At 34.6% G+C, this 24,234-nt stretch overlaps 1 protein-coding gene across 9 annotated transcripts in view; it reads right to left on the bottom strand.

Moving 5' to 3' along the window:
- PCLO (piccolo presynaptic cytomatrix protein) overlaps positions 1-24,234 on the bottom strand; it is a 377,965-nt gene that overhangs the window by 86,009 nt on the left and 267,722 nt on the right. The window contains exon 11 of one of the 9 annotated variants that reach the window (XM_060414996.1): positions 12,725-12,813. The exons of the other annotated variants lie outside the window; for them this stretch is intronic. Coding sequence (XP_060270979.1) covers positions 12,758-12,813 — 56 coding nt within the window. The 3' untranslated portion in view covers positions 12,725-12,757. The remainder of the gene's footprint in view (positions 1-12,724; positions 12,814-24,234) is intronic. 9 annotated transcript variants of the gene reach the window in all.

The raw sequence follows: 24,234 nt of genomic DNA, 5'->3' as shown, positions 1-24,234 counted from the left end.
AAGAAGTCCATAAAAATGCCTACAATAACACAAACAAGAATGATGACTTTTCTATAACTTACTCCAAGGAAACTTTATCTTCAGATGGGCCTTAGGTTTATTTCAACAATCCCAGGCTGTTGTACACATAAAATGAGAAAAATTACATAAAAGAGTATGATAATACCTCTAAAGAAAAATTTAGCACTGAAAGAGGTAAAGCACACTGAAAAACACTTCTTTTAGTCACAAGAAAGAGTACATTTATAACTAGATGATTCTGAATTGAAACAAATTAATCCTGTCATAATCCAGAAATTGCATTGCCACTTTTCTGCAGGAACAAATTCTATTAAAGGAAATAGCTGCATAACCTTCTTGCTTCCTGTTTTGAATTTACCTGTTAGTTTTTCACATTTTAAAGGGGCAAATTTATACAATGTAATTATTCAGTGAAATGAAAAGTGCTTCTAGTTTTTAAAAAAAATCTGTTTAGACTCATTAATAAAACTGATGAAACAATACAGAGATAACTAGCATGTTACCTAGATACATACCCAAGATCATGAACTACATGATTTTCTCAATCTCAAGATATACCAGTTGAACCTTCTTTCCCCCAATAGTTTCCCACTAGCACTGGTGCAGTACTGCAGTTCAAAAGATTCTGCCAATTCTTTCATTTTTGGTTTCATGGTGAGTATGAAATCTATAGGGAATGTGACTACTTGAACATGGTTACTTAATAACAACTTCCCTTTCCTCTGTCTCTCCAACTTCCTACAAATTCTACAAGAATCACAGGAAAATAAATGAGTATACAAATCACTCCTTTTAGAGTCATAAGATGATTTTTGTAGTTGTAAGAATTAAGCATAATTAAGTATGTGTCTTCAAATATATAATAGTTTTGAAAATTATTTTCTTTGGCTGTGCAGCCTGGCATGTGGGATCCCAGTTCTCTGACCAGGGATCGAACCTGCATCCCCTACAATGGAAGTGTGAAGTCCTAACCAATGGTAATTGTAAGGTCCTAGAAACTATTTTAAAATGCATGCAAAAATTATTTGATCATACTACACAGAAGTTCACTAAAATAGTATTTTATCACTTAATTGATTTGAATGTAGGCATAGTCAACGTTAAGGAAAATTTTAAATCTGATTTTGGTTTAGAAATAATTCATAGAAGATAGTGATCACATGAATGGTTTTATCCACTGTTTAGCATTGTGAGCAAACACATTTTCTTTAAATTATATCAACGTGGATGCAAACCAGTTATTCAAGTTTGAGATTGTACAGATGGTACTTCAATTATATCCATGCTGCTGCTGCTGCTGCTAAGCCGCTTCAGTCATGTCCAACTCTGTGCGACCCTATAGTCGGCAGCCCACCAGGCTCCCCCATCCCTGGGATTCTCCAGGCAAGAACACTGGAGTGGGTTGCCATTTCCTTCTCCAATGCATGAAAATGAAAAGTGAAAGTGAGGTCACTCAATTGTGTCCGACTCCTAGTGACCCAATGGACTGCAGCCTACCAGGCTCCTCCATCCATGAGATTTTCCAGGCAAGGGTACTGGAGTGGGTTGCCATTGCCTTCTCTGAATTATATCCATAGAAAGCGCCTATTCTAATATCTTCTAATAGGAATGCTAGGATAATCTGATTTTTGGTTTGTATGAGTAATGAGAAAATTAACTTCTTAAAATCTTACACTTTGGTAATTAAAACCCCCAAAATATAATAATAAGAAATTTTTGAATTAAAAAAATCAGTCACCATAAACACTCTATATTATCACTAGTTTTAGTGATATTTATCACTATTTATATCAATATTTATCACTATTTCTATCAATATCTATCACTATTTCAAAAACATATTCTGGATTAAAATTATTACATTACCTATCAAAATTTTATAGATTAAGGTATACCAAAATATATATCACACAAAAATTCATGATTTTTATTTATCTATTCCACAGATATTTAAGTGGCAGGCACTATACAATTTATCACCTTTGTATCTACTGTTTGTTTTATGCTGTTATAAAAATTAATAGAAATGATACTCTAGTAGAAAAAAACAGAACTATCTTGGCAATTAGCAAGATGAAGATGAATCACAGAGAAGGAAATTCAAAAGTATTTTAAGTATATAAAGAAAAATCTAGACTCATGAGAGATTAGAAAGTATAAAGGAAAGCAATAGTGATGTATTACTTAACTCTCACTCTACAGAAAAATGTTTGAAAGCCAGAGAATACAGTGTGCTGACCAGAATATGGGATTAGGGGATCATGACATAGTACGTGGTTGTTTAGCTTTATCACCACTGTATGATGTGAGAATACTATGACTATTTCTGGATGAAAAATACAACTGCTTGTTTATAATTTACAAGCATGTAATTATTTTATTGGTAATGCAGATAAATGCAACCACTCTAGAGTACAATGTGGCAGTGGCAGAATGTTGTTAAATAAAGCACATGTACACCCCAGGACCCAAAAAGCTTCTTGAGTTTCTATTTATGGGGAGGTGGTAGCATCAGGAAAAATGGACAATGAGAATGCACTAAATATTTACGATGGAAACACTTAACAGTCTAATGAAAGAAAGCACACCAGTTGTTAATACCAAAAGTTGGATCCTTCTTAAAAGCATCTGACAAGTAAAAACATATGAGAAACAGGATCTGATCTAAGGACAATGACATTTACATTCATTAAAATGATATCCCATACAAACTAACATTATACATTATACAAACAAAAAACAGACATTACATAAATTATAATGGTTGCTCATGGAGGTAAGACTAGATAGGTAAAGAAAATGATATTAAACAAATGAATTAATAAATGAATAAACAAACAAACACCCCCCTACACACACACACAAGGTAGGTGGGGACCTAATGAGAACCAGTGGGGTTGGGGTTGATGTGCTATGAGATAAGAATATGATATAGCTGAGTAAAACAAACAAAACAGAAAAAAAAACACCCCAAACTTAACTAATTCAAAATTTGTATATGTTATTCCCCTTTTCCACTGATATATTAACTATGACTCTAGATTAGCTTCCTAAATTTGGACATCTGTGCTCATGAATTCTCGATAAACCAGCGGCAGCACGAGAAACTCAGCTGAACTGCTTATTTGTCTTGGCTTTCCAAATAGCGAAGAAACCATGCAAGTGAGTTTCAGGAGTCCAGTAAGTTATCCCCATCAGTTACACTAGTTACTTATGCATTTTCAAGTTAGGCCATGTTAATATAAGTGAAATGCATAGATAGATGTATTTTATTACTTTCAAAACTACACTTAACGTTTATAGCCTATTTATATATTAACACTGGCTAAAGTCCATTGGGCTGCAAATGAGTTGGACATGACTCACGACAAAACATACGTTAACATAAAGAATGAAAAAAAGGTGGACAAAAGGAAAAAAAAAGAGGAAAGGGAAGAAAGAATGAAGGGAGGTAAAGGTAAAAAAAAAATTGAATGTAGTTTCATGAATATACAGGTCAAAGGAGATGCCCTAATCTATGACAAGATGTTCAATACTGTACACCTGAACAGTTAAAAAATCAGCAAAGTATGGCTTTCATACAAAAGTTCTCAAATGAAATTAACTTCTACATTACAAAATTGTCACATTTTGAATGTGAAAAGTTATCTAAGAAATATCAAAGACTACCATTTGAAAAGAGCCTGATGCTGGGAAAAATTGAGGGCAGGAGGAGAAGGGGATGACAGAGGATGAGATGGCTGGATGGCATCACCGACTCAATGGACATGGGTTTGGGTGGACTCCAGGAGTTGGTGATGGACAGGGAGGTTTGGCGTGCTGCGATTCATGGGGTCACAAAGAGTCGGACATGACTGAGCAACTGAACCGAACTGAACTGTTAAACTGAGTTTACCCACATTTTTTTCCCCTATTTCTGAGTCTACTGAAAGTATTGTGAATTCTATACTTGTAGGTGTAAAACAGATTTAGCTCCATTCATACAAAATTTTTAAAGAAAACAGATTACCACCTACTTTGCAGTATTACTGGTTAATTTATTATTGACCAGGGTCACTGAAAGAGGATTGCATGAATAAAATGTCTTGTAAAAACATGTCACAACTATTTCATAGACTCATTATAAAGCAAGCAAGATCCTGTTAAATATAGTAGTTTTAGTTTTTTTTTACAATTGAGAAGTAAAACATGAAGTAACATGACTTTTCTAACACCACATATTTACTTAATGGTAATGGAGAAGGCAATGGCACCCCACTCCAGTACTCTTGCTGTAAAATCCCATGGACGGAGGAGCCTGGTAGGCTGCAGTCCATGGGGTCGCTAGGAGTCGGACACGACTGAGTGACTTCACTTTCACTTTTCACTTTCATGCATTGGAGAAGGAAATGGCAACCCACTCCAGTGTTCTTGCCTGGAGAATCCCAGGGATGGGGGAGCCTGGTGGGCTGCCATCTATGGGGTCGCACCAAGTCGGACATGACTGAAGCGACTTAGCAGCAGCAGCAGCAATGCAAATAGGAACTCTGTTTAACTGTCTCTCAGGCCAATGCTAGTATCAGTAAATAAGAAAACTCATTCAAGGTATGCTAACTAAAACTATGTCATAGCCCATCTGAATATGAACAATTTTCAAATATGTAAAACTGGGCACAAAAAACACATATATATAATATTCTTTTTAATTACAATAAAGACAGATAATGTATAAACAGAAATTGTTTATCTATATGACAGTATTATTTGAAGGTATGGACATGCAAAAATTGAAGATTTTATGGAACAAACAAATTGTGGTATGCATCATTTTATGGTGGGGAAACGATGAACATTAGGAGGGGAAAAAAAGCTGACTGGCTTTATCATCCTTTTTCTCCACTCCACTCCCAGAAAAGGAACCAATATTACATTTCTACAGGCACAGTTATAGGAAACTATGCTAAGTCTGGCTGAAAGGGAAAATAATGTAGGAAGGTTTGGTCAATATCACTGATTATTAGGGAAATGCAAATCAACACCACAATGAGATATCATCTTACATTGCTAGGATGGCTATTATAAAACAAAACAAAACAAAAACCCCCACAAAAGACGCTAAGTGTTGGTAAGGAAGTGAAGGAATTGGAACTAGTATATTCTGATGGCTACATTGCAAAAAGGGGGAGGCACTATGGCAAACAGTATGAAGTTTCCTAAAAGTTGAAAACAGCATTACCACATGATTTAGCAATCCTACTGCTGGGATTTATTCAAAAGAATTGAAATGATCTTAAAGAGATATCAGCATTCCCACATTCTCTGCAGTGCTATACACAATAGCTCAAATGTGGAAATAACCTAAATATCCATTAACAGATAAATCAATAAAGAAAAACATGGTTTATAAATACTAAAGAGTACTAAAGAGTACGGCTTTTATTGCTCCTGAATTCAGGAAATTTGTAATATGAGGCATGGATAAATCTTGACAATATCATGCTAAATGAATTAAATCCAGTCACAGGAGGACAAATACTGCATGATTCCATCTGGATGATGTATCTAAAACAGTCAAACTCATAGGAGCAGAGAATAGAATGGAAATGGGGAATTTCTAATTAACTTGTATGAAAGTTCAGCTTTGCAAGACAAATAAGCTTTAGATATCTGAGATATAACATTGTGCCTTTAGATATCAATATTGTATTGTTATCTAAATGTTATGTTAAAAACCTTGAAGAGGTTAGGCCTCATGTTAAAAGTAGTAAGTGCAATTTTAAAAAGGGGAAAAAAAAAGAATGTAGGATGAATAAAAAGAATGGGAGGTAAAGAGCTGTAAGGAGAAGATCTCCCCTAACAATGGTGGTTGGAGATTGCAAAGGCAGTGGGGAGCAGCATTCTATTTGTTTATATTATCCAGGGAAGATGGCATTACTTCAAAGAGAAATTTCTATGTGGTGCCTTAAATGCTGACCTTAGATTTGGTGGCTCAGATTAGACAGAATTACTCTCATGAAAATTTGGCCACCCAATGAGGTGGGCTGGCTAGATCACCACTCTCTCTGTGGTGCAGGTCAATGTACAGGGATCCAGCCTTCATTGTTCTAGAATGTGTAAGACCCTCACTGGGAATTTCTCCAGCGCTTATGGGGAAAGAAACATCAAATAATAATAAATGTGATTCAATGTTTCAACAGTAGATGAAAGAAAGATTGGAATTGATTACATTTGATTTACAGAAAATGTAATGTGCTTATTATACACCAGGATGGTGTTGCAAACTCATGCTTGTTAGACAGAATTAAGGCAAAAAGGGAAATGTATTTAGCCATGATTTGTGGGTTCAACTTGAAGAAGCTTATCATTATAGGATGCTGTTTCTAATCACTATGACTACTAACATAATCTATTATTCCAGCTCAGTATTTCCTGGAAGGTCTGGTATTGATGCCAAAGTTACTCTGTGGCTACAGTTTAAGGTGTTTAGAATTAGATCTGTTACTTCAAATAGACTTAAATAGAATGGGGTGGAATAAGGCAGGAAAGAGTTTATGGGTACTGAAGTTTGATATATCCCTCCAACGTAATATAACATATGGAGATATCCAATGATAGGTACATGATACTAACATCTCATTTAAATCACGTTGCAGTTCATAAATTTAAAAACTTTTTTCCATTTAATTTTCCAATTTATTTTGTCAAAATACTCAGAGTAGATGTTTTCTATTTACTTTCTAATTAAATGGCATGAACAGATTAATATTATCAAATACCATGACCAGCTAACAGTAACAGATTAATCCAAAATGCAAGCATGATTATACAGAGACACAGAGTTGGGTTAAATGGATATAGAAGCTAGGTTAAGTCACACACTTGCACATGAGAGATGCTTGTCTTAACTGGTGCCTCCTCTGCTTTAAGTATCCCTAGTGAAACTTTAACTTTAGTTCTTAATCTTTTTTGGTATTCATGCATTATTCCATTTACAAAGTTATTTAAATATATCCCACTACTCAGAGAATAGAGTTTAACACAAGATATCATCAATTTATATTTGGAAAACTGTTTCCTAATAAACACAAGAAATATTTAAACCAGTGGCAAAAAAATCATTTCCACCAAGAATACATATATGTATTAGATACAAATTCTATTTCATAACATTGATAGATAAAATATGCAGAACTTTGATTTCTAAGTTATAACTTTAAATCATGTGCAAAATCAGACAGAAAGAAAATTATATTTTGAAAATTAAAGTTAGAAAATGAAATCCCCTAGCCAAAATTTAAGAGCAAAAGAGATTCCAATATACTTATTATAGAGTATAAAAAAATACTTTTTTTTAAACAGAAGGAATTAAAAAAATCATAACCTAAGTACTCATCACTAGAAATATTATCACATGATCAATTTTTGTGCATACAAATGTTGATTTCATATTTTGCTTATTTTGAGCCAAAGATACTATATAATTATTATGAATGAGATAATCAAAACCTAAAAAGTGAACTTTAAATTACATAAGTTCTTTCATTATTTAAAGAGTTAAAGGATAGAAATAAAACAGAGGAGTCATTTCAAACAATAATAACAATTTTATTACCCTGAGAGAAACTTTAAAAAAAGAAAATGAATTATGTGTTACTTCATAAGAAATGCCAATATTTTATTATTTACATCATGAAGAAGAGTTAGCAAATAATTCACTTTGGCTTGATGGATGTTAAATACATAACATTCAATGGTAGAATTTTATTCAAAAAGCTCTCAATCACTTTTAGTAAACAGAATGTAACTTTAATATATATAATTAGTATATAAAACGTATTTCAATAATTGAATTTTCCACTAATGAACCAAAGTTGTCTAAGAAGACAACACTTTAACAGCAGTATCTGCCAAATGATAGATAACAAAACTCAATTATTTCCCTCTAGCTCTTTAAAATTCACATAGCGAAGTTACTTCCCCTAAGTCAGAAGCAAATATGATAGTGGTAATATATTTTAGATAAATTTAATGGCAATATATTTTAGATAAGTTAAATAAAACTTTTTTGTTTAAAAGGAATAAAGAAGTCTTTTTTGATTAAAAAGAATAAAATTAGACCTATTTCACTTAATCACACCAACACAGGATTTTTTTTTTAAGTTATTTTGACCACTTATCCTCATTTAAACTTTACAGCTATTCAGTAAAATACGTAGGATAAATGTAACTACCCCTATTTTTACAGATCTTTAGAAATTACATTGAGTAGTTGTTCAAACGGAGAAGGCGATGGCATCCCACTCCAGCACTCTTGCCTGGAAAATTCCATGGACTGAGTGACTTCACTTTCACTTTTCACTTTCATGCATTGGAGAAGGAAATGGCAACCCACTCCAGTGTTCTTGCCTGGAGAATCCCAGGGACAGCGGAGCCTGGTGGGCTGCTGTCTATGGGGTCACATAGGGTCAGACACGACTGGAGCAACTTAGCAGCAGCAGCAGTAGTTCAAAAGGCAAGACTCCTGATTCTTCATCTAAGCCCAAGAATATTAGTACCATTTTTGTTTAAAACATACAGAATATCTACTTATAACATGTTGGCTATTTTTATAGCTAATAACCATTGATTTATGTGCATAATCAATATGAATAAATGTACTTATTTATGATAAAAGTACTGTATGTGTCAAAGACAGGACTAGAGAGATGCTGGGTCATACCATTAATCATGATTTCTAACATGATTTCTCCTACTTAGAAGTAGGGGCATCATGAACACATGCTCATAAAAGTAAACAAGATTACAGCTCCAGTCTTAAGCTGAGAAATGAGAGAGGTGATGTATAAAAATAAATTTTAATGGATTGGCATAAGTTATGAAAGGCCTGGTAAATTACATTAAACTCAGGCTAATAGAAGACATGAGAAAAATTTGCCTTAATAAAATTCTCATTTCAATAACTGTCTGCAGTTTGGATGTTAATGTCAGTCTCTTTCATGTTTTCTCTTGTACATATTTCTACTGCTACACTCAAAACACTTTATTTTACATTATGCATCCGTGTAACTGTCTCCGCTGCTGTCCTGTGAATTTCTACATCTGTACATAGGTTTACTGAATGAATGAAAGAAGGAAGAGACAGACTGGAAATGGGGAGACTGCTGAAGAAGATATGAATTCAAAATTGCAGCAGAAGATAAGACTATACATTTTTACATTTAACATAATCATCAGAAAATACTTTCATGAGGAAAACATGGAATTGCTGAGAATCAGTTATTCAAGTATAGTATTTAAATCCATTTTTTACAATTCATTAATATAAACTATTTAAGTTCAATAAAAGACAGAGAGATTTTATTCATTTTTGTTCCTCTCCAACACCTAAGTAGATATTGACAGACACATAATGTTCATATATAAAAATGCATTACAGAATGAGTTTTTATCATAAACATTGAAAACTGTGCTTAGTGAGATACAATTCGAAAGTGATAGGACTAAAAAACATTTGAAATGCCACCTGTAGAACTACACAAATAAACATTTACAGTTGTATGATGTCTATTAAAGAATGTATACTTATTATATTAATTAAAATAAGATTAAGACTTGAATGTTAAATGCTCTGTAGGTTTCTTACATTATGTAGGGATTTAAATTTTTTAAAAAACTTAAAAAAAAACCTTTGGCTTATATTACCTTTAGGCTTGTGAAATTTGAATACTATGTATAGGAACAAATGAATAAATATATTGAGGTCATTTTCACTGAGTTGAAATTTAATATACATGTTGTATTAGTATTTATGGATACATGATATAGCATCATTTATCCCCAAATCCTCTGTTCCCATCTTTGGTCTGAACAGCCACGCTTCATGCCTGGATTATTTCTGTAGCTTCTTAACTGCTCTCTTTCCTAGTCTTTACTCCTTCAAACTATTATCCTTATAGCAGTCAGAATGATTTTATTTAAACGTCATTCAGCTTGTGTCGGCCCAGTGCCTTCTCATTTGACATTAATAGAAGCTGAAGTCCTTACACTGACCTACAAGAGTCTACCCCTGCTGCTTCTGTTGCTCTGTTACCACCATTACTTTCCTGCCCACGACTCCTGCTCTCTTCTCTCACATCCTCACCCTGTGCCAGCCATGCTGAGCTCAATGTGGTCTTACCGTTCCTGGCACATACCAGGTAAGCTCTTGCTCTGAGCCTTTTCCCTTTTCTTTCCTCTGCCCATAAGACCAATAACTGTAAGCTGACTCCTTCCTCTCCTTGGGGGCTTTCCTCAGTTTTGCCTTCTTAGTGAACACTTCCCTGACCATTCCATCTGAAACTGCAACCCCACCCTATGGTGTATGCACCCTCCTGGTTATCTTTTTCTCCTCAGAACTTATTACCACTTATTATGTGATACTTATGAATAGGTTTGTTGCTTTCAGGCTCACCTACTAAAATGTATGGTCTATATTTTCTTCATTTACATCTCATAGGACCAAGAGAGGTTGCTCTGCAGAGCATATATTTAAAACACACACACATAATTATATATTAAATTTATACACACATATACATATATGCTAGAACTTAGAAAACTCAAGCACCATATCTGACAGTAATTGTTACTGTTACTATTAAGTCGCTTCAGCCGTGTCCAACTCTGTGTGACCCCAGAGACGGCAGCCCACCAGGCTCCCCCTTCCCTGGGATTCTCCAGGCAAGAACACTGGAGTGGGTTGCCATTTCCTTCTCCAGTGCATGAAAGTGAAAAGTGAAAGTGAAGTTGCTCAGTTGTGTCCGACTCTTAGCGACCCCATGGAATGCAGCCCACCGGGCTCCTCTGTCCATGGAATTTTCCAGGCAAGAGTACTGGAGTGGGGTGCCATTGCCTTCTCTGATCTGACAGTAATGGGATCTAGTAAAGACTAGGGAATAAAAGCAAGTCTCTCAGTCGTGTCCGACTCTTTGCGACCCCATGGACTGTAGCCTACCAAGCTCTGAGGAACCTCTCAGCCCATGAAATTTTCCAGGCAAGAGTACTGGAGTGGGTTGCCATTTTCTTCTCCAGGGGATCTTTCCAACCCAGGGATTAATATATATACATGCTGCTGCTGCTGTCGCTTCAGTCGTGTCCAACTCTGTGCAATCCCATAGACAGCAGCCCACCAGGCTCCACTGTCCCTGGGATTCTCCAGGCAAGAACACTGGAGTGGGTTGCCATTTCCTTCTCCAATGCAAGAAAGTTAAAAGTGAAAGTGAAGTCACTCAGTCGTGTCCGACTCTTCGTGACCAGCCTACCAGGCTCCTTTGTCCATGGGATTTTCCAGGCAAGGGTACTGGAGTGGGTTGTCACTACCTTCTCCGATATTTACATGAGACATGACTTAATCACTTCAGGCATTAAATTTTTAAAAAATTATTCACACTGGATACCTAAAGTGATTTTCCATTATGGCAGATACCTCTAGCAGCTCAATGCTCCCTCTTATAGGAAGCCTGAACTTTGTATGATTAACTGTCATCTATGAAAAGATTTTTGTCTGCCTTCAACAAAACAGCTTCTTCAGCTAGACTAGTTATTTAGAGTTAGGTCGTGAAGCCTCCTAGTTGAAATATCAACCCATACAGATGAGATAAAAGGAGATTCAAAGAACATAAGCAACTTGCCTAGCAACATGAAGATGGTATTAATTCAGTGTTCTGACTTCAAGTCTGTGCTTTGTCTATTAGGAGTATCCTAAATCCTTGCAGTTCAGAGCTCAGACCTGAATATGGTCAATTATCTATGCACATACAGAGAAAGGGGATCGAGTTCAAGTTTAATAGCACAGGCTCCTCTTACCATCAAAGATTTTCAAAATAAGTACCACTACTTCTGTGAAACTGTGACAAACACTATATTAAATGTTTCTGATACATTATATTTTGCTGATAACAATATGATAGACACTATTGTTATGCCAATTTCCCAACTGAGAATACCAAGGTATTAAAAGTTAAACAAATTTTCCAGGCAGTAAGTGCTAGAGCTCAATCTAAATCCTGATGTCTTTGGCTCTAAAAACATTCTCTTTATGTAATGAAGATGTTAAAGCATTGGCTGTCTGAAGATGTGGTATAGGTATTAAGCAGAGTTCAGCATCCTTACTTCCAAAATAACCACTCCAAGTTCAAACATACAGAGAATGTAACCAATTATGATATACTGATTAGACAAATCCAGAAATTTAAGAACAGAGACAATTGTTCATGGTTAAACAGTGTCACTTGAACATACATATGTATTTCAAGGCATACCACTCTTATTGATAAATCAACCAAATTAGGATATAGAGTATTGTACATACCAAAAAATATGAAAAGGAGCAATTATTTCATTTTCTTGTTGTCCGTATCAGAAGTATTGACTCAAACACAATTCCTTCTGATTAATTTCCAAATAAATGGATAAAGAAGAGAAATGCCTTTCTTTATCTAGTCAATAGAGCTAATCATTATTATGTAAGTATGATATCACTGCATCTGAAAAATACTATATTATAACCTACCCATCCAGGTATCCACAATTTATGTTTGTTCTTCCCAGAAGATAGTTTCCTAATTTTAAAATTTTTTTGAGAAAAACCTTTGAATCAACAAGAAATGTGATCTTGTGCCGTGTGTACCTGACACACTATCTTGTAGGAATTCTGAGAAGTCTCATGCTAATGACCAATCCGTACCTGGTAATCCCCCTGGAACAAGTACAAGGAAGCTCACTCATCTGTGTGGTGTGTCTCTTGTTCTCCAACCTTGATCACTGCCATGCCATCTGTAACATACGCCAAAAAAGCATAAGCAGAAATAGAGACTTTCTTGCCTTGGCGCATTCTCCTTTTAGTCACACAGGAGTGCGTCCTCTACTGAAATAAGTTCTCCTACCATAGACTTCTTCAGTACAGGGAATTCCAGAGGCCAACTTCTAAAATCAAAACCACATGCCAAAAACAGCTAACATCATCTCCATTCCAATTACTAATTCTCAAACATACACCCAACAACATTTTTTTTTTTTTTTGCCAGAAAACCACGCCGATTCACCTTTAAAAGGAGATAGCCAGATGAATCAAATCCCCTTCACTGAGACAACTAGAAACTGGGAATTTGGAAATATCCATGAATTAGAATTTATGCCACAGGTACATTTCCTCACAGAATAGCATATGAACAAACTGAGATAAACTCATTTCTTTACAGGCCTAGTGGCCTGCAGAAGCTAATTTTCCATATATCTCTGGTTAAATCCATAAGCAAACATTGAATATTATTGGCTTTAAATTTTTGCTCTCCTAGTCTATATCTCTACTGATTCATTAAGAAGTTTCTTGAAGCTACATTTAGAACTTAACACTATCTTCCTACTTAACATATATTCCTATCTTAACTTCAAACAGCATTCGCCAAATGAATATGATTTTATTATCAATAATAAAGATACAATTTAGCTTCAAAATACTTCAATTAATTTTTAGTTGGACAATCTATCAATATAAACAAATAACTGCTTTTGGTTCAATGGCTAAAAGATGTTCAGTTCTCATAGATTTACTGTTCTCTTATGAAAACTGTTGAAATATGAAAAGTATTACACAGGTAATATATTTCACAATTATGATGTTATAATACACGATACTATGGGAAAAATCATCTGGAGAATAAGATCAGAAGTCCAGTGATTAAATAAAACTCAGAACCAACAACATGCATATAAAGGATTAGGTCTATCCCATTATACTTCCTAAACAAATTTTTATTTGTATTTTTTACTCTTTTTCTGGAGACACAATATTGTAATAGGTTAATATAATATGATACAACTTTTCAATAAGTTTAACAATTGCTATATAGTAATTCCTTTAAATGTCCTAACTTAATTTATTGTAGATTCAAAACACAATGATTAAATCTCTAAGAAGAGCAAAGGTCCCACATTGAGAACCCGTGGAAAATTCATATACATAAGACTCAGGATAAAATTTTTTTCTACATTAATTTATACCTTCAATATAATTACTGTCAAATTTCAACAGAGATCATCCTGGAAACTAACAAGCCAGTTCTAGAATGTATATGCAAGATCAAAGTTCAAGAACTGTCCCAAGTCGATTTTAAATAGCAATATGGTAGATTACCTACCATATGTCAGGACTTAAAATAAAGGCATCATAATTAAAACACTGTGACACTGATGTAGGGATAGACAAAGAGACTAATATCTCACAGAACAAAGATCTTATAAAAGACCCACACATGTATAAAAAAATCAATATACGACAGATGGGGTATTGTAGATCAGTGGAACAATGCTACATTATTTAATAAATTGTGCACAGACAACTGATTATCCATGCTGATGGGGGAGAAAACTAAAATTTCACAGACCACACATAGATTAAAAACAATTGAACTCTACATCTATAAGGGCATTATATATAAAGTGAGATTTTAAAAGTTTTAGAAAAAAATACAGGCTAATATTTGAGGACTTCGAAGCAAGGAGAATTTCCCAAATAATACAGAATGTTTATATTACTAAAGAGAAACAAAATGATAAGCCGACTACGTTTCAGTTTCAACTTAAAAAGAAGACAGACACTAAAGAAACAAAAGAAACAAGCCACACACTCAGCTACCTATTTGACAAATGTTTATAACCAGAATATATAAAGATTCTCTGAAATTCAATTAAAAATACACAAACAATTCAATAAAGAATAAGCCAAAGAAACAAGCAAATCACAGATGAGGAAAACCCAAAAGCTAATAAGATTAATAAAATACTATCACATTCAATATTACTGAAGGCAAGCAAATGAAGAACACAATGGGCTATCATTTTATATTATATTTGAAAAAGAAAATTCAGAGTAAGAGGAACAAGAATATAAAGGAATAAGAACCCTAATTTACTAAAGATGAATGTAAAAATGGTATGACGCTTTGGAGAACAATTTGGAAAAATCAACTACAGTTGAAGAAATCACGTAATATTCTCTTACATTATTTATCAGTATGAGTTATTATCACCCAGAAAATGAACCTGTAGAAGAAACTTCTGCATAGGTACAAAAGGAAAAGGAAAGCATTTCAGAAAATCAATTACAGCACTGTTTGAAATATATACAAAAAATCAAAACCTCATATGTAATATAAATAACCAGAGAATATCTAAACATTGTTGAGCCATATTGTAAGCAAGAATTCTGCCCTGTACTACAAATGAAGTTATCTACAAAACAGAAATAGACTTACTGATGTAGATAATAAACTTATGGCTATCAGAGGGTGGGGCGGGGGTGAATAAACTGGAAGATTGGGACTGACACATACATACTGCTATATATATAACATATGTAACTAATAAGGACCTACTGTGTAGCACAGGGAACTCTACTCAGTACTCTGTAATGACCTTTATATGAAAAGAATCTAAAAAAGAGTAGATAATGTATAAGAGATTCACTTTGTTGTATACCTGAAATGAACACAACATTGTAAATTAACTACACCCAATAAAATTCTTTTTAAAAATAATAAAAATGAATTTTTCTTTCCTTAAAAATTCTGCCCTGCAGTTAAAATAAACAACTACAGCTACACATACCACTTTATATAAATCTCATAAATGCTGGGACTAAAAAATGTGGCAAAAATTCATGTACAGTAAGCTATCATTTCTATAAAAATTTCATAAACAAGCAAAATGAATCTTTATACACTTTATGAATGCATACATACAAATAAATTAAAGCAAGTGAAGGGTATTCTCATACTGTCTGGTGATATATTTTGGGTTAGTAAGAGGTTTAGAAAAGGAGAGATGACTACAGGAGGCTTTCATTGATTTATGGATACTTATTGCTCCTAAAAATATGAAGCAAATAGGCAAAACATTGAGACTTAAAACAGTCTGATGAATACATGGGTGTTTACCATACTACTCTCTATAGCTTTTTTTGTGTGCTCAAACATTTGCAACAAAAATTGCAGGCTGGTACCCAATTAAGTGTTATATTGCATACATCAAACCAGAATGTGAAGAAGCTCCCCTACCCCTTTCCCATGAGGAAAGACAGACAGAAGCTATGGGATGTTGAGCTGTGCACCCCACTACATGAGGAATCTTAAAAGGCAAATCTACTAAAGCAATTTTCCTGATTGTGGAGGAGGCTCAGACTAAGGAAAATCACATCCATTTTCAATGAATTAGTAAACATCAAACTCTAACTTTCTGTTTTCACCATGTAAGAGAGAAATGCAACCATTGAGTTGCTTCAGTAAAATTTTCCAGGATTGAAAGCTCACCATTTAAGTGCAAATAAATCAGAAACAGATGTGTCAGGCAGCAAACACTTCCACGTAGGACTTGTTATTTTGAGTTAAGATTTTAACTTCGAATTTTAAACTCATCTGTTTTGTGCCCTTTACCCTCTCTCCCTCAGAGGGCCAACATGATAATTGGGAGATTCTGGACTGGAGAAAAGCCCACCAGAGAGAAAGGGTGCTGTATTTTCCAGATTGGGAGAGGTTTTTCTCCATCAGGAACCATCCAATTACCCACTCCCACTCCAGGGACCTGGATTTAAATTCAGAGCAAAGAAAAACTAAGAGAAAAAAAAAAAGAGAGCAAACATATATAAATTTATGAGCACCTAAGTCCACGGTTATAAGAACATGTGCCCAGAGGAAACTATCTATTTTGAACTTCCCTTCTTAAATAAAAGACATCTATTTTGAACTTCCTTTCTTAAATAAAAGATAATCAAAAGTTGTGTTAACAAATATAGATGCTATTCTAAATGTACATGATTCTTTACCAGTAGTAAGAGTTTAACTACACGCACTGGGTTGGTCAAAATGTTCATTTTCTGTAACATCTTATGGAAAAACCTGGATGAACATTTTGGCCCACTCAATATCTTTTTTTCTTTTTTGCTACACATAAATTTTGTAATTAAAAAGGAATTCTTCATTACTCATTTCTACATATATTGCTTGAAATATTTTATGAGGCACCTGTGTTGAGCACTGGTTATGAAGGAAAAAGAACTCCATGTCAAAGGACAAAAGAGATAAGAGGCACAAATGGTATTGAACACAAAGAACTGAACTTGGTCTTTATCAGATAAAAAATGAACATAGTCTGTGCCTGTTCATAAAATACTGACAATTGTGTTATAGACTCCTCATATTTGGAGATGGTTGGAACTTTGATCTGTGAAGACATAAAGTTGTTTTTATTGTTCAGTTGCTAATTCATGTCTGACTCTTTGTGACCCTATGACCAGCAGCACATCAGGTTTCCCTGTCCTTCACCATCTCCTGGAGTTTGCTCCAGCTCACGTCCATTGAGTTGGTGATGTCATCCAACTATCTCATCCTCTGTTGCCCCTTCTCCTTTCACCCTCAGTCTTTCTCTGCATCAGGTTCTTTTCCAATCAGTTGGCATTTTGCATCAGAAGGCCAAATTATTAGGGCTTTAGCTTCAGTATCATTCCACCCAATGAATATTCATGGTTGATTTCCTTTACGATTGACTGGTCTGATTTCCTTGCTGTCCAAGGGACTATCAATAGTGTTCTCCAGCACCACAGTTAGAAAGCATTAATTCTTCGGTGCTCTACCTTCTTTACGTCCAACTCTCACATCCGTACGTGACCACTGGAAAAACCATAGCTTTGACTATCTGGACCTTTGTCAGCAAAGTGATGTCTCTGCTTTTTTAATACGCTATGTTTGTCATAGCGTTTTGTCCAAGGAGCAAGTGTCTTTTAATTTAGTGGTTGTAGTCACAATCTGTAGTGATTCTGGAGCCCAAGAAAATTAAATCTGTCACTGTTCCCACTGTTTTCCCATCTATTTGCCATGATGTTATAGGAATCATGATTTTAGTTTTTTAAACACTGAGTTTTAAGCCAGCTTTTTCAGTCTCCTCTTTCACCCTCATCAAGAGGCTCTTTAGTTCCTCTTTGCTTTCTGTCATTAGAGTAGTATCATCTGATTATCTGAGGTTGATGGCATTTCTCCCAAGCTTGATTCCAGCTTGTGAGTCTTGCATTCTGCACAGAAGTCAAACAAGTAGTGTGACAATATGCAGCCTTGATGTACTCCTTTCCCAATCTGGAACATGATGTATTCTGCACAGAAGTCAAACAAGCAGTGTGACAATATACAGCCTTGATGTACTCCTTTCCCAATCTGGAATCAGTCCATTGTTACATGTCTGGTTCTAACTGTTGCTTGACCTGCATACAGGTTTCTTAAGAGGCAGGTAAGGTGGTCTGGTATTCCCATCTCTTTTAGAATTTTCCACAGTTTGTTGTTATCTACACAGTCAAAGGCTTTAGCATAGTTAATATAGCAAAAGTAGACATTTTTTGGAATTTTCTTGTTTTTCCTATGATCCAGCAGATAATGCAAGTTGATCTCTGGTTCCTCTGCCTTTTCTAAATCCAGCTTGTACATCTGGAAGTTCTTAGTTCATGTACTATTGAAGCAAAGCCTAGCTTGAAAGAGTTTGAGCATTACTTTGCTAGCATATGGAATAAGTCCAATTGCATGGTAGTTTGAACATTCTTTGGCATTGCCTTTCCTTGGGATTGGAATGAAAACTGAACTTTTAAAGTCCTGCGGCTATTGCTGAGTTTTCCAAATTTACTGGCATATTGAGTGTAGCACATTAACAGCATCATCTTTCAGGATATGAAGTAGCTCAACTGGAATTCCATTACCTCTGCTAGCTTTATTCGTAGTGATGCTTCCTAAGGCCCACTTGACTTCACACTCCAGATGTCTGGCTCTAGGTGAGTGACCACACCATCACAGTTATCTGGGTCATTAAGAACTTTTTGGTATAGTTCTGTGTGTTATTGCTACCTCTCTTAATCTCTTTTGTTTCTGCTAGGTCCTTGCCATGTCTATCCTTTATTGTGCTCATCTTTGCATGAAATGTTCCCTTGGTATCTCCAATTTTCTTGAAGAGATCTCTAGGCTTTCCCATTCTATCGTTTCCCTCTACTTTTTGCATTGTTCACTTAAGAAGGCTTTCTTATTTTTCCTTGCTATTCTCTAAGAGTTATTTTTAAAGAAAATGTTATTTTTAAATCATGGCATGAGTTCAAAACTTCCTAAAACTGCAATGATATGTAGGTTTCAATAGGTAAAATAGCCTGCAGAAAAGAAAGTTTATTACTGAAGAAGCCTCTAATTCTTTGAGGCTGTTAATTATAGTGTTGATTATATGGAACTTTGTGCTGTTATTTAATATACAAAAGGTTTATAATCACTTGCCTAAGGACAGAGATATAAAATGGAAGTGGCAAGTTATAAATATACTTTCAAAGCCCATATATTTAGTATACTTTTAAGTGCTCAAATTAATTAAAAAAAGAAACAATATCATGAACCTATATGCAGGGAAAGAATGGAGATGCAGATGAAGAGAACGAACTTGTGGACACAGCAGGTAGCCTTTCCCTTCTCCAGGGGATCTTCCCAACCCAGGGATTGAACCCAGGTTTGCAGCATTGCAGGTGGATTCTTTACCAGCTGAGCCACAAGGGAAGCCCAGGGAAAGGAGAGGGTAGAGAAACAGAGAAAGTGGCATTGACATATATACTCTATTGTATGTAAAACAGATAACTAGTGGGAAGCTGCTATATAACATGTGGAGCCCAGCTTAGTGTCTTGTGATAGCCTGGAGGGGTGAGGAAGGAGGGGGAGAGGGGTAGGAAGGACCAAGGAGGGCAGCTCAACAGGGAGGGGATAAATGTGTGTGTGTGTGTGTGTGTGCCTGGGTGTGCCTGAATTATGACTCATTCTCATAGTTTTACTGCAGAAACCAGCATATTGTAAAGCATTTATCCTCCAATTAAAAAAAAAATTCCAAAATTAGAAAACTACACACTATCTAAAACCCAATACTGGTGAGCATTTCACGGCTCCAACATTGTTGATCTAAAACTGTTAACATTTTAATCTTAAAGCAAATAACAAATCTGGCACTCTAGAAACTTAATTAGATTTGTAATTTAATCTGCCAGATCTTTTGTCTTCATTTTCTCAACAGAACATAGACTGAACTTATGTGCGAAAAAACAGGATAATAGGCAGAAAAAGATCATTCTTTGTCTAGTAGTTGTTAAGAATGTTTACTAAATGTTTCTGGGAGATAAATTTTAAGATTTTGAATGATTAGGATCCTTCAAGTATCTGACTGCCTGAGTTCTTTCAGAAAACTACTGTAGACTAAAATATTGGTTCAGGAAATTTATTTTTTTTATTATTATTTTTTTAATTTATTTTTTTAAATTTTTAAATTTTAAAATCTTTAATTCCTACATGCATTCCCAAACATGAACCCCCCTCCCACAATTTAAATTAAAAGAATATTTTCTATTGCACTTTTTTTTTTTTTTACATTTTAAGGCATACAAGGTAATATTAGGAGTGTTTTAAAACTAATTTCTTGAATATAGCCTAGGTATTTTGCAATAAAACTATTGCTAATTCTCAGGATTCTATAAAATTCTCTTACATTATTTAACATGATAGACAACCTTGTTCAGAAAGATTTTTTAAATGAGGTTGAATCAAAATCTTTTTTTCAAAGAAATAAACAGAGTAGTGATTCAGAAAATATACTAGGGTTACTTTTTTCTCTTCCATTTAATAACTTAGTTACATAAGTGGGTACTTTCAGAATATGAACATTAAGAGATCTACATCATCCATCAGTATGTTTTAAATGTATAAGTTCAGAGAATAAAGTAGAGGAGATTTGAAAAATCAACACAGAGTCCGTGCCACTGAGTGTCATTAACATGTCAAACCATGAAAAGTCTGAAAAACTTATGATAGGAAAAATGACCAAGTTTAGAGAAAACAGTAGACAGTTAAACTGTGAACAGTAGCTTTGTATTTTAGAGTGGTAAAAAGTACAGTCTAAAAATTCTATAGTCAACCAATTGTCATTCACATTTTAAATCAACTGGAAGACAATTATGAGTAATAAAGACTGTCTATATACTTCTGTATACAGAATGTAAAAGAAAGACATATCAGGAAGAGATCAAATCAATTCCTATGTCCACCTGGAATTCATCATAAAAATGGAGAAACTAAATTACATAAACACAAAAAACATTCCATCCATTTATGCACACATACTCACACACACATATACACATACAATATTCTTAGGAAAGAATTAACTTCAAACTGTGGCAAGTTAACCAAATTCAATATTTTCAATAAATAAATTTTTAAAAATTAACATTCATGAACACAATTTTTAAAATAAAAAAATCCAAAACTCCAGTGATAGAGAATTGGTATTATTATAATATTTCATATCAGGCATGAAAATCAGAGTACTGTTTCAATGAATCTACTGCTCTGAAATTTTTTGATCATCTATTCCAGCTTGAGGCTCAGTTCCCTAAGGATATCACATATGAATGAAACAATAATTGCAGACAAAACAAATTATAGGGGCATCCCAGGTGGTGCTGGTAGTAAAGAATTTGCCTGCCAGTGCAGAAGACGCAAGAGATGCAGGTTGAATCCCTGGATTGGAAAAATTCCCTGGAGAGGGAAATGCCAACCCACTCTAGCTGGTGGGCTGCAGTCCATGGGGTCATAAAGAATCAGATGGCACTGAGCACCTGCACACATAATAACATCAGAAAATATACTGGTCCAACAAAGTAAGTCTATAGATACTAACTTGAACTGATAGCCTTCTAATCAGTTCATTTGTGACTGAAAAAAACACACACACACACACACACACAAAAAAAAAAACCATTGAATCTTTATCATTTTAGCCTGGTGGCAGAGAACACAGGTATAGCTTTGGATAGGAGAAAGTAAATGACTTATCCTATGTCAGAAGGGAAAGTGTAGTCATCAGTCATGTCAGACTCTTTGCGACCCCATAGACTATAGCCTGCTAGGGCTCCTATGTCCACGGAATTCTCCAGATAAGAATACTGGAGGGGGTAGCCATTCCCTTCTCCAGGGGATCTTCCCAACCCTGACTGAGGCCAACTCTCCTACATTGCAGGCAGATTCTTTACCATCTGAGCCACTAGGGAATCCCTTCATATGTCAAAATCACTCCTCAAAATATTTAATGTTTCAAATACAGTATCTATTTTGACAGTTAAGATATTAGTTTGGCCAGAAAGTTCATTTGTTTTCCCATAACATCTAATGGAAAAACACAAACTTTTTTGCCAATCCAATATCATCATGAATCTAATAGAAATACTACCAAGAACTGTATTAATATTTTATAAGAAAATAAAGTAAATCTGGAAATCATAAGTAGCAAATTATGGTTATGAGTTATGCAAAAATTGAACTCTAATCCGATAATTTATACTCAGAAAGGCCTGACTTGGCACCTTGGCAAAACTTTAGGAGAATTAATATATAATACAATTAATAAAAGTAAAATATTAAGTCACAGGGGATCTTCCTGACGCAGGGATCAAACCCAGGTCTCGTGCCTTGCAGGCAGATTCTTTTCTGAGCCACTAGGGAATCCCAAGTCATATGCACATAGCTTTTAATGAGTTCCCACTTAAACAAATGAAACAACCTGCAAAACTCTCAGTTCCAGGAAAAGATGAGGACTTTAATGGGAGTCTCTGAGTTTATAAAATCACAAATGTAATTTTAGGCTCATTTCAGTCTTCTTTCTTGAATGAGTTTGCATTACATCTATTTTTAATTTAGGTGCATGAATTTCAAAATAGCCACATAAGCTACCAAATACAAAGGAGTCACTTCATCATAGAGTACTTCATTGAAACTGTGCTTAAAAATCATCCTGATTTGTAGCATTTGGTGATTTTCATGTTGTAAAGACAAAGAAGGTTATGAAGTTTTATCTTTAAATTATCCAAGTATCTTTGTCAAACTATATTAGGCACAGTTACTAAGCTGCATATTTTATTCTAAAAGAAAAATAGCATATTCATTTCTTTCTGAAGTACGCTATCTGAAAGTAACATATCATGCCCATACTTACAAATGGGCCTCAATCTTTGTATCTTACATAGACTGTAATGCCAAGAGAGTAGTATTAGGCATGACAGGATTATAGTCATCGAAAATTCAAGCAGATCCAGTGTTTGTTCATAATGGTTATGTTTTGATTCATATAGTCTTCTCTTTCATTTAGCTAGCCCTCCCAATTTTTCCTGTTGTATGAATATAATTAGAATATTTTTAATAATATGCTTTCAGTTGTATATTTGGCAATATCCTGGCAAACTAGCTTTCTGAAAATCAACAAGCAACTAAACGAACAGAAAGGTCTGATTTATAGCATTTGTCTATTTTCATGTTTAAATACCCTCATCATGGCCAATTCAAGCTAACAACATGATGACACTCAAAAGGAAGCTGGGAAGAGATGCGCAAAGCTTCTCGCAGTGGGTTGGTCAAGCTGGCTTCAGCAGAACACTGTGATAAATAAATACTGCCTCAAGTCTGTGTTTATTCTAATAGTCTGTCAGAATATCCAGGGACTTTTTGGTAGGTTCCAGTATATTTAAGACCATGGCAGTGAATAATTTTAACATGATTAAGTTTTAAACAATAACAGGCAACATTAAACTATGAAGTGACAGCTAAACACTTTCTAAATAAGCATCTAATTTAGGATAAAAACAAAAAATGATTTACTGTAAGACTATTGCTTTACGATAAAAATATTCAAGACAAACAGTATCACGGAAATCTTGTAAGCTATCCCTATGTTGGATCTTTGAAAATGTAAATGACCACATCATCTTGAGACTCAAGGCAACATTTTACTGACATTGAAAGTAAGATCATTTTATGGCCCAGTATATACACCTGTAAAGTTCATTATTTTAATACTTATGATGTAATAAGTTGAATAGAATAGTACCTAACATAGGATTTGACAATTTTTTTTTTCTCTAAAGGGTCAGAGAGAATATATTTAGGCTTTGCAAATCATATAGTTTGCTGTGAATGCAGTACTGTTTGTGCAGTGGGAAATACTCATGTTCAACATGTAAATTAACAATCCTTGCTGTGTTCCAATAAAACAATGCTTACAGAAGCAAGCAGCAGATGGATTTGGCCTGTGGGTCATCCACAGTTTGTTGACCTGACTTTAGCAGGTACCAAATCATCTGATGTTTTTATGGCA

Source organism: Ovis aries, chromosome 4 (assembly GCF_016772045.2).
Source record: "Ovis aries strain OAR_USU_Benz2616 breed Rambouillet chromosome 4, ARS-UI_Ramb_v3.0, whole genome shotgun sequence".
NCBI classification, from domain to species: Eukaryota; Metazoa; Chordata; class Mammalia; order Artiodactyla; family Bovidae; genus Ovis; species Ovis aries.
This window is presented reverse-complemented; position numbering and strand designations above follow the sequence as displayed.